The sequence below is a fragment of the Gossypium hirsutum genome, chromosome A10, assembly GCF_007990345.1.
Source record: "Gossypium hirsutum isolate 1008001.06 chromosome A10, Gossypium_hirsutum_v2.1, whole genome shotgun sequence".
NCBI classification, from domain to species: Eukaryota; Viridiplantae; Streptophyta; class Magnoliopsida; order Malvales; family Malvaceae; genus Gossypium; species Gossypium hirsutum.
The window spans coordinates 114,827,577-114,839,136 of record NC_053433.1 but is presented as its reverse complement, the minus strand read 5'-3'; the positions used below and the strand labels follow the sequence as shown (position 1 = coordinate 114,839,136).

General features: G+C 33.2%; 1 protein-coding gene across 1 annotated transcript; it reads left to right on the top strand.

Annotated features, from left to right (window-relative positions):
- Window positions 1–5,289: 5,289 nt before the first annotated feature.
- On the top strand, window positions 5,290–7,785 carry LOC107942113 (L-type lectin-domain containing receptor kinase S.4). The gene has a single exon (XM_016875759.2). It carries the CDS (start codon window positions 5,522–5,524, stop codon window positions 7,562–7,564), a length of 2,043 nt encoding a protein of 680 aa, XP_016731248.1. The 5' UTR covers window positions 5,290–5,521; the 3' UTR covers window positions 7,565–7,785.
- The last annotated feature ends 3,775 nt before the right edge of the window (window positions 7,786–11,560 follow it).

Sequence of the window (11,560 nt, the reverse complement as noted above, 5' to 3'; positions counted from 1 at the left end):
GCGCTTGCACGCTCGCAAGTTCACAAATGCCGCTTTTCGGCTTTTGCCGATCTAGTCTATGAGTGGGTGTCGTTTACACACCTGTTTTATGACGATTCGCTAACGAGATCTCCCCCACGATTAACGTTGTTGATCTTACTAGCCTCCAAATAGATCTTGATCGCTAGCCTTCGATGCGCACATATAAAAAAAACCGAATGAAAAATACTTAATTTTAATCTTGGCAAAAATCGATAGTCTCCTTAAAGTATTTTGGGGTTTTCAGCTTATCCTCGAATTACTAAATAAAGAAAAAATAAGATCTGAATGCTTACCACTAAAGACGTTCTTGTCAGAAGCATTTCCAACACTTTTCAAATCTTAGATCCACTGTGAATCTATCTTAATCGCAAGTAGGAAATAAATCTAAAAATTAATTCCCGAATCACTAAAGTATGAATGTTTCTGATTTTAGTATAATGAAAAAGAGAAAATAGAAAAATAGAAAAGAGGAGATGACAGTAAAGATTCGGCTTTGAAGGAAATTAAAGAAGGAAAAGATGAGATAAAAGAAAAGAAAGAAAAGAAGAGTAGAAGAAGATAGGTTCGGTTATTATCGATGAAGGAAAGATGAATAAAAAGGGAATAATTCATAAAAGCCAAAATTAAAAGAACAAATACGGTACTTAATGCTTATTAAAAATTCTTTCTAATTTCAAATTCCTTTGCTTTGCTCCATGAATTAGGCATTTGAAATTCATCCAACCACCTAGCAGCCTTATCCACCATTTGACCGCTTCAGCCTGCTGCCTGGGAAGAGTTTTGGTCCAACTCTACTACTCTCCCACACGCATGCAGCAAAAAGGGGCACCGGGGCGCTCAAACCTGGGCCTTCCACACGCATAGGCACGCTGCTGGCCACTGCGTCGTAGCTTGCTCTTGGATATATGACAGTCGCAATTAACTTTAAACCTTACCTGCTGAAGTCTTGGTCCGTCTAAAAAGAAACCAAAATAACACCAGCACCTGGATACGAACTCCTGCCCTCTCAGTCCCTGTAACGCGCTGCTGCCACTGCACTGAAGATCTTCTCATGATATAATCTGCTCACAACTAATCTTAAGACTTATCTGCTGCAGTCCCGATTCTGTTTAAAAATAAAACAAAATATGCTACTTACCAAACTCGAACTCCTAACCACATGCACACTCTTAACGCCTACTTGCCACTTGACCACGTGCCTTTTTTGTGTCACCTTTCCTCTCGATATATTTATAAGGCCTTCTTGCGGAAATTCTTGGTTGTAAAAAAAACAACCATTTGCGCACGCCATGCCTTTCCTAGCGTGCTTAGCCACTAGGCCAAGCGTTCCTTCATGCTAAAACTCAGCCTAAATTATTATTAACGCCTACTACACATATTTCCTTAAGAGGCCAAATTTAAGAATTTTGTGGGCCGAACCCTGGACTTTTTCCCACATTATAAGCCCTTCGTTACTTATTTTATTACCAATAATAATAATTTTATAAATATATCTAATAATAAAAATTTCAAATAATACAGTAAATAAAAATTTTCATAAAAATTTTTCAAACATACATACAGTAATATTTTTTTTCTAATAGTAATAATTTTATCCCATAATACTAATAAAATTTAAAATATCCGTAATAATAAATACAGTAAAAATTTTCTAGTAGTAATTAAATTTTTTTCTTAAACGATAATATTTAAAACTTCTTAATTATTCAGGTTTTCTTCTATCCGAATCCCAGACTTAAGGCCCAATTCTTTCTAGGCCCAATTTTTGGGGCGTTACACAGCCTAAATGTTGTAATAGATCTAGGGGTAGATAAAATAACCATTCTCTAGCAGAATTTGCTAGGGAGAAAGGGAAAGCACACAATCTAATTTGATCATCAGTTACCCCCTCAGGTTTCATTTTAAGACAAACCATATGAAACTCTTTCAGATGTTTGTGGGGATTTTTGTTTTGCAACCCACGAAATGTTAGCAGTAACTAGATTAAACCCGACTTTAGTTCAAAATCAGTATCCATGATAGGATACGTGATGCACATGGCGGTTGTTCTGCTAGAGCTTTGGCCAGTTGCCGAATCGTTTGAGCCATAGGTTGATGTGCTAGATTCGGGTTTTCGTTAACCCTAATGTTAAGCACTTCTTCTGGTGAGTCAACTTTTACTTTTCGCTTTCAAGTGTTTGAGTAGGGTTTTCGTTAACCCTGGACTCAACTTCGTCGTTGACTTCGATTTCTGGTGGTGGGTTGCTCTGAGTCCCAACCACTCCTGACTATTTTTTTCGTAACTTTGTCTCATTGCGATAAGCTCTTATAGTCTTCTCTATTTCTGAATCAAACTCAAGAATACTTGGAGCAGATCTGGTCATAAGAAACAAAGAAACAAGATTAGTACGTTACCAGTCCCTGAAAAAGGCACCAAAATTTGATGCGATCGTTGAGAGCACCAAAAATATCTCATCCCTATAAAATAATGAAAAAAGAATAGTATAAGGGAAGTAAGGTCAAATCCTCAGGGATTGGATTTGCACAAGTGCTTGTTCCTCGAAATCTCGGACAGAGTCATGCCCAAAAAATCCTGCGTGCCTGAAAAAAACAGAATTAAAAGTTTTGATTGAATTGAAATTATGAAAATTAAAATTAAAATAGTAGAGATAAATAGAGTTGAGGAAAAGGAGTTCTTATGGAGAGATTTTAGCCTCCGGTTATCTCGATCCTCCTTAGGTCCAATCCTCGGCTTTTAGGTGATCCTTCTTAAAAAGAATAAGCCAGTTATAGTGGAAGAGGACGCCTACGATCACTAGCTTCAAGATTTTAAACTTATGATTTAGAGGAACTTGACTCTAGCTAACAATTACTTTTGTGGGACCATCTTATGCTAGATTATTACTTCTCAATGGTGAATGCCATGCCATTTTATCTCTTGAACTCGCCAACCTCTGACGCAGTAAGCTAACGAACCGGTTGTGCAACCTTCCCAAAACATACAAAGCGGTCGTTCCTTGCACAAGTTGAAAAGATCACTTTTTAAGGGACATGGACGGAAGTGTCAGCCCTATAATGCGGAGAAACGATGAATACTTGTTGAGAAGGCTAAGCGCAAATTCTAAACCTCATGAACCCTTTTGGGGATTTTCGACAACCTTTGGCTAGATAAGTTTAGTGACTGATGATTTTTGGGGAAAAGAAAATAAATGTAATGGAAATAGAATTTTTATTGAATAATATGAAGGGAAATAAGGCTAAGCTTTTTTGGGGAGAAAGTGTTTACAGAAAAAGATGTGTCAAATTTGTGTTACTCCATCCCCTATTTATAGTACTAGAAAACCTAGTCTATTCCTAATTCAATTCTAAAAGATAAATACAAATAAATAAAGATAATTAAAGATAAATAAGGATAAATAAAGATAAAAACTAAAATTAAATCTAAATAATAATATTTAATAATTATCCTAATATAATTAAAAATTAAATAGAGTCTTGTTTGTATAAAATCTCTTCTTTGCACTTTTGCCCTCAAGTGTCCTATACTTTGCATTTCTGGCACCACTTTTCTCTTACTTCGCATGTTGGCCAATTTTATCTTTAAATTCACACTTTTTACCCCCCAATTTTTTTTGCCTTTAATTTAGTCCCTACAAGATAAAAAACCATAAATAGCTCAAATTCGTAGGATCATACTCAAAATAATTATGTAATTAATACATAAAAATATGTCATTCTAGAGTATTATCAATATTATGTTATTCATCGAGCTCTTGGGGTGACAGTGGAATGCTTTGCTTAAATTGAAACTAGTGCATCACTCTAACGAATTCATGCATTTTGACCGCTTAAAAAACTATCAATGGCACTTTGACATGCCAAATATTGTGATTGGCCAAAAATTCTACCAGGATGTATTCTTGAATTCTTGGATCAGAGTATGACATCTATTCAAAATACAGTATGAAATTATAAATTTTATTACGTACCTAATATTAAATTTCAAATACTTACGTAAATATTATATAATTTAAAATTCAAAAAACCAACCTTGGCTTCAAATCATTGATCTAACAATAGCCAGATATCTTTGAGCTTGTCTGCTATACCTACATGACTCGTGTCATTGTTCCATCTATGTAAATAATATGCTATTTAAAAAATATAATAGTTAAAAAAATATTATGATACTTATATTATCAAATGAATTTTACCTTATTACAAGTGAGAATTCATAAGGGGTGTTTACTCGGGGACATAAAAATGATAGTCGGTACTATGTACATGACTGAAGGAGTATGCAACCATCGATTTTAATTTTTTGTGATTTCATTGCTCGACACATCTCTCGGTACAATGTCGCCAACACAGTTTACTCCCAACTAAGTCATCTCGCTTCTTTCAAGTCGACTAGTTGTAGTAGCCACCTTAAATGTATTAGATTTCAAGATTTATCTGGCATTAAAAGCCTTTCGATTAACCTGAGGATGAATGCTCTTGCATATTGTTCTCTTTCAACAGCATTCATAGAGTTGTTGATATAATTGAAATTGTCTTCTAACCATTTCATCTCTATCAAACTACCACTAAACTTGTCCAATACATTTCCTAATAGTTGCTCGTAAATCGAGCTCCAATCGCCAATGCCCAATACCCCCATAACGACTGTCTCATTCACTGGTAAACCATGTTGTTAACCAATGTCCTCAAGTGTAATTGTATGCTCACCTCCCGGAAGATGGAATATGTGTGTCTCGGGTCTCCATCTTTCCACCAAAACACTGATAAGTGTGAAATCCAATTTAGTCCCCCCGAGCATACGAAACACGTACAAGAATTCCGCCTCTTGCAAGTGCTGTTCAATAATACGCGATGCCCTCTCACTTAAATTTTGTATGTATGTCTCCATAATCCGATATTCAGTCTGATTATATAAACATAAAAAGATCATAAAATTAATGATGTTAATAACTTACTAATTAAATTAGTTAAAATAAAAAAAATAATATTTTCTTACCATTTGCAGTTGAACGTCGGAAATGTGCTTGCCATCTAAATGAATAAGTGACATTAACATTTTTAAAATTATAAAACCAAATAAAATCGAAGAAATTAGAAAATATAAAATTAAAACCAGAACGATTTGAGAGAAATTAAATGAAAAATTGAGAAGTAAATAATTAAAAAAATTGACAGAATAGAAAATGAGTTGATATGGTAAATAAACTAGTCGACATTAACTCTTAAGAGTGACCATTAGATGAAAACGCGTCTAAGATTTTCGGCAATATTCATGTGAAAAGGTGAAAGATTCATCAAACTCTATGTTAATTTCACTCAAGAAATTGAATTGCATCATTTCTAAAGGTTTGAATTTCCTCGTAATTCCCTGTAAATCCCCACGTGAGTTCATACACCAAAAATTTGACCCTTAATTCCCACCTTAGCTATAAATCTCTCTTTCTATTCTCATTTTCTTCAACCCCAAAAAGCAAAAATTTCAATCCCAATTCCCCTTTGCATGGCAAAAGAGTTGATATTTTTCTTGGTTTTTCTTGTTTTTTCATCGAACCCAGTTTTTTCTCACTTCATCTTCAACGGGTTTCATGATTCAGGCGACCAAATGAGCTTAAATGGAGTTGCAGACATTACAAAGAATGGGTTACTCCGTTTAACCAATATTAGCCAACGTGCAATTGGCAGAGCTTTTTACTCATCTCCTTTTCAGTTCAAGAACTCCAGCAATGGCAAAGCTTTTTCTTTTTCAACAGCTTTTGCTTTCGCCATGGCTCCTGCGTACCCAACCCTTGGCGGCCATGGCCTTGCTTTTGTTCTTTCTCCTTCAAAAGAAATTGCAGGTTATCACAGTCAATATCTAGGCTTGCTTAATCCAAGTAATCATCATGGGAATAAATCAAGTAACCCTGTTTTTGCAGTAGAGTTTGATACTGTGAGCACTATAGAGTTTGGTGATAGAGATGATAATAATGTTGGCATTGATTTGAATAGCATGCATTCAAATGCTTCAGTTACTGCTGGATATTTCCTTGAGAACTCAAAAGTGCAAGAGTTGGATCTCAAGAGTGGGAAAGTGATTCAAGCTTGGATTGATTATGATTCAGCTATAAATCGATTAGAGGTTAAGCTTTCAACTTTATCTAAGAAACCCAAAAAATCAATCTTGCATTTTGATGTTGATCTCTCACCATTTCTCCATGATTCCATGTTTGTGGGGTTTTCAGCTTCAACAGGTAAGCTTGCAAGCTTTCACTACATCTTGGGATGGAGTTTTAACATGAGTGGAGAGGCTGAATCTTTGTCTTTACCTTCTTTACCTTCACTTCCAAGGCCTAAACAAAACTACACTGCCTTAATCCTATGTGTCACATTTCCAGCTGTTCTTGTAATGATGTCAATTGTTTTCATCTGGTTTTACCTTGTTAGGGACATGGAGGATTTAGACATGATTGAGGCTAAGGACTTTGAGATTGGTCCTCAAAGGTTTTCTTATCAAGAACTCAAGAAAGCAACAAGGGGTTTCAAAGACAAAGAGCTACTTGGTTTTGGTGGATTTGGCAGAGTTTACAAAGGAACTCTGCCAACCACAAACACTCAAGTTGCTGTCAAACGAATCTCTCATGAATCAAAGCAAGGGATAAGAGAATTCTTGTCTGAGATTTATAGTATCGGTCGTCTTCGCCATAGAAATCTTGTTCAGTTTCTAGGATGGTGTCAACGCAGACGTGATCTCTTATTAGTCTATGATTTTATGCCTTGTGGTAGCTTGGATAAGTACCTGTTTGATGAGCCAAAACAAGTTTTAAGTTGGGAACATAGGTTCAAGATCATCAAAGGTGTGGCTTCAGGTCTTTTGTATTTGCATGAAGAATGGGAACAAACTGTAATTCATAGAGACATCAAGGCAGGCAATATTCTGTTAGATTCTGAGCTAAATGGAAGACTTGGTGACTTTGGTTTAGCCAAGTTATATGACCACGGCTCGAACCCGGGCTCGACCACGGTGGTTGGTACGTTGGGGTACTTGGCACCTGAGCTTACAAGAACTGGTAAGCCTAGTACAAGTACTGATGTGTTTGCATTTGGTGCACTTTTGCTTGAAGTGGCATGTGGGAGGAGACCTATTGACCCAAAGGCATTGCTTGAGGAGCTGATCTTGGTGGAGTGGGTGTATGAGAAGTGGCAAAGTGGGGCAGTTCTTGAAGTTGTGGATTCAAAATTGAATGGCGACTTTGATGAGTGTGAGGCTATTCTTGTGATTAAACTCGGCTTGATGTGCTCCAATGAAGTGCCAGAGGCGAGGCCTACAATGAAGCAAGTTGTAAGGTACTTGGAGGGGGAAGTGGCACTGCCAGAACTGGTGCCATCACCTGGTGGATATGATAGAAAGGAGGGCAATCGAAGTGGCAGTATCGCTTTCGAAGATTATGTGCATTCATATCGAAATTCATCGTGCGCATGCTCATCAGCTTTTGAAGACCAGGACATAGATGTTGAAGCAGGTTTAACAACACATATCAATCTCAGCAGAGGAAATGGCAGATAGCCATTGAAGAGCAAGACAGAGTTCTTTGCCTTTTAGGAATGTTTTTAGAGCAGAATGTTTTTTCTTCTCTTCAAGGATTGTTAAAAGGATTATATTTTTGTATTATGTTCAAAGAAATGTTGTGTAGAAAGGGGTAAAAACAAAAACTGTACCTGTAATAGTGCTCGGAACTGTGGTCACAATTTTAATTACGAAATCAATAAGAATATATTTTCACAGTACAACTAATGATTTAAGTTTGAATACTAGTTTAACAGTTATGAATTTTGCAACCTCACCATTATACAAAGACTAGATCACTCTCCTACTAGCTTCTCATTCACAAGCTTAGCTTGCTTAAAAAAACAATGCACACATACACATTCCTCAATTGAACAAATTTATACTTTATAAAATGTAACTTTACTTGTTTCACAAGTAACTTGACTTAATCAGCAAGAAACTTCAGATCTTTAATTTTAACTTAATTGGTGTTTATTTATTGGGCTTTTCGTCCAAAATCATAAAAAAATAAATACCCAATACTTTTGTTCTAAAACTTAAAACTTAATTGGTCTAATTTTGGTTTTAAGTCCCTCCACAATGCTAAAACTTAAAATTTAATTTTTCTCTTGACATAATTCTGTCCCTATTCTCTTTAGTTTTCGAATTGCTAATTTTCAGTTATTTCATTAACATTTTCTGTTAATTCTATTTAAAAATCCAAGCATAATCATAAATTTACCCCTTAATTCTTATAACTTTTGTTGCCTCCATATTTTTTTCTTTTATAAATCAGTCCTCAATCTTTTATTTTTTTTGTAGTTGAACAAGAAAAAGAAGCATTTAGTTTTTGTAAATTTGAAAAAAATTCCACAATAATTTAATGGAACCCCTAAACATTACACTAGTTATTGATATGACAACTCGTGTTTTATGTTAATAATTTAAAAATTATAAAAAAGAATTAAAAAATTGTTTTATTTTAATTTTAAACATTAAAAGCATATATAAATTTCCCACTATTTCTGCTTGTGGAAACTCAAAACTCTTTGTATTAAAAGCTAATAATTTTGATTAATTAAGAGTTTAACTTTAAAATGTTATTCCTTTAAATTATGTTCTTTCAATACCAATTAAGTACGAATATTACACTCTCATACAAACTTTTTCAACATTTAACATTTATTTAAACATCGACCTCTCAAGTTAAAAGGCTTAATGCTTATTTTAGTTCCTAAAATATATCGGATTTTCTTCACTTTGGTTATTAAAGTTTTTTTTATCAATTTCAGTCCCTAATATTATCAGGTGTTCTCAGTTTAGTCTCTAACATTATCGGATGTTTCTAGTTTAGTCCTTTGAACTAAACTAAAATATCTAACCAATCATATACTGCTACATGTCATACAATGACATTACTGTGACATTATCATTCGAAAAAAATTTTAAAAATCTTTAAAAATGAAAAAAGTACAAAAATTTTAAAAAAATTATTAAAAATTGAAAAAACTTATAAAATTACAAAAAAATTAAAAAAATTACTTAAATTACTAAAATTAAAAAAAAAAATTGTGAAAATTTTAATATTTTTAAAATTGTATAAATCACGTTTACTAGAGCATGAGGTTGTTGTCTCTTGGAAGGATATCACATATGATAATTATCTTAAGATTTAATCAATGAAAATTCATAATGGGTAGATCTTTTTAGGTGAAAAATTTAGATAGTTTTTTTTTAATTATTTAAATAATAAAAAATAATGGTATTTATTATTTAAATGATGGTTCAAGCTCTAGTAAATGTGATTTATAAAATTTCTAATATATTAAAATTTCTAATATAATTTTTAAAACTTTTAGTAAACTTTTATATTGTTTTTAAAGTTTTCAGACGTCACAATAACATTATCGTATGACACATGGTTGATTAAATATTCTAGTAATTAGTTTTTAATGTCTAAAGGTTTAAACTGAAAATGTCTAATAATATTAGAGACTGAAGTGAGCCAAAAAAAATTTAAAAACTAAAATAATATATATAATATATATATATATATATATGAGACTAAAGTGTGTATTAAGCTAAATTTAAACATTATTCTTAATCTTTATCTAGCAATTGCAGAAAATAGATATTATACTTCTATATAGAAAATTTAACAAATCTTAGCTACTAAGTAGATGACAATTGTTAATTTCTTTTGAAAGATGAAATTTGTTCAATATTCTTTAAATTTTATTATGGTCGGGTTTGAATTCGGTTTGATTCAAAAAAATAGTTTAAAATTTTACTAAAATTTAACTCAGATTAAAAATGTTAAACTCGAACTCGATCCGGCTTGCCTATATTAAATTCTTTTAAATTATTTTTTATATAAAAACAAATTTTAAAAATATAATACATTAAATACATTAAAAACATTAAAATAAATGTTTTTCAATAAATTGAAAATGCAGAAGTCTTTATACTTAAAATAGTTGCAACTTAATAAACAAATGTCTCTAAAATGGTAGTAAAATTAACAATAAAACAAGAGTTATACAATATTCAAACCATAACAATAAAATAGTAGCAATATAGTAACGAAATTGTAACAAAATAATAACAAAATAGTTGATTCGGGCCGAATCCAAACTAAAAAATTCTACCCGAGGCTTGGCCCATTTAAAAAACAGACATTATTTTTTGTCCAAAACCTTTTTTTCTGAGCTTATATTCTTACCCAAAACTTCTCACTTTTTTGCCCATGATCATTTCTATCTAAAGTTTTCAAGGCTGCCATTTTGACAACATCATTGCTTTCAACAAAACCTCTTTAAGTTTCCTAGTTTAATAAGAAGTACCTTTTGTAGACGAAGAAAACCTCGAGCCAGAGCAAGTGGAAAGACATTCTAGATTGGGGCATTCTTTTATCTCCATAGTTTTCAAATTTGGCAAATAAAGTGCGTTGGATTCAACATTACTTTCCACCTCCATGAAAACTCTTTTCAGTTCATTGCAGCCAACTATCTTGACTTCTTCCAATACCATTAAGCTTCGAGCAATGGATATTGAGAAGAGAGATTCCAATTTCTCGCAGCTTATTATTTCTAAAACCTTTAGACATTCGAGGTCGACATAATGGGTGGGGCATTTTACTATCCATCTCAAATCTGGTAGACGATAACTCCAAAAGCTCCAAATTTGAGAGTAGTGGTGCTGCGTGATTTGCTTCATCAACTCGGAATATCTCAGACATGTCAGGCGAATTAACACTTAAATATTTGAGACCCATCATTGTTTTTAATGTATCAACCAAGCAATCACCACCCTCTCAATTGACAATTTTAAGGGAAATTCATTCGTCTCGAATTTTAAGGCTGATCTTTGTGTTACGAGGTTAGAACTTAAATTTAGCAAACCGTGCGACCTTAAGTAGATTTGAGGCAATTTCTTTGCTTTAAATTGCCTAAGTCAACTTAACTACTGAAAGATGAGAATACTTTAACTTAAGAATTATGTCTCTATTTATGGTTGAGTTCCCCTAGGTCCAACGGTACAAATTAAATTATATTATCAGTTGAAATTAATGCCCATTACAAGATGAGAATCTTAAGATATTTAAACTCTATACAATCTTATCCCCTTAAGATTACACTATTTATCTTGATAAATCTAGTTTTACTGGAGTTTTTCACTAGGCCACCAAAGTTTTAAGTAGATGAACTCGTCCATATATTTCATGAGTGGAGGCAGTTCAAATGGGTCGAATGAGCAACATTTCATCAATTGACCTCCATGGGATGCTTTTTGTGACTTTCATGGGACACTTTTCATTACACTTGCATAGCTTTCCAAAACAAGCATATCTTTTCTACTTAAAAACTCTCCAATATAGTGAACGCAAAGGTTGGCTCATTCCCTGTTGTGGTATTAACCAAAGATTTAATATCCTTGCAATGCTTAAGTTCAAGGGAAGTTAATCCATTTAGTCCTTCATTTGCATCTTGAACCAAATTATAATACTTAATTACT

Bases quoted from the DNA above. Each gene is read 5' to 3' on its own strand.
- LOC107942113 (XM_016875759.2), top strand. From the start codon at position 5,522: ATGGCAAAAGAGTTGATATTTTTCTTGGTTTTTCTTGTTTTTTCATCG.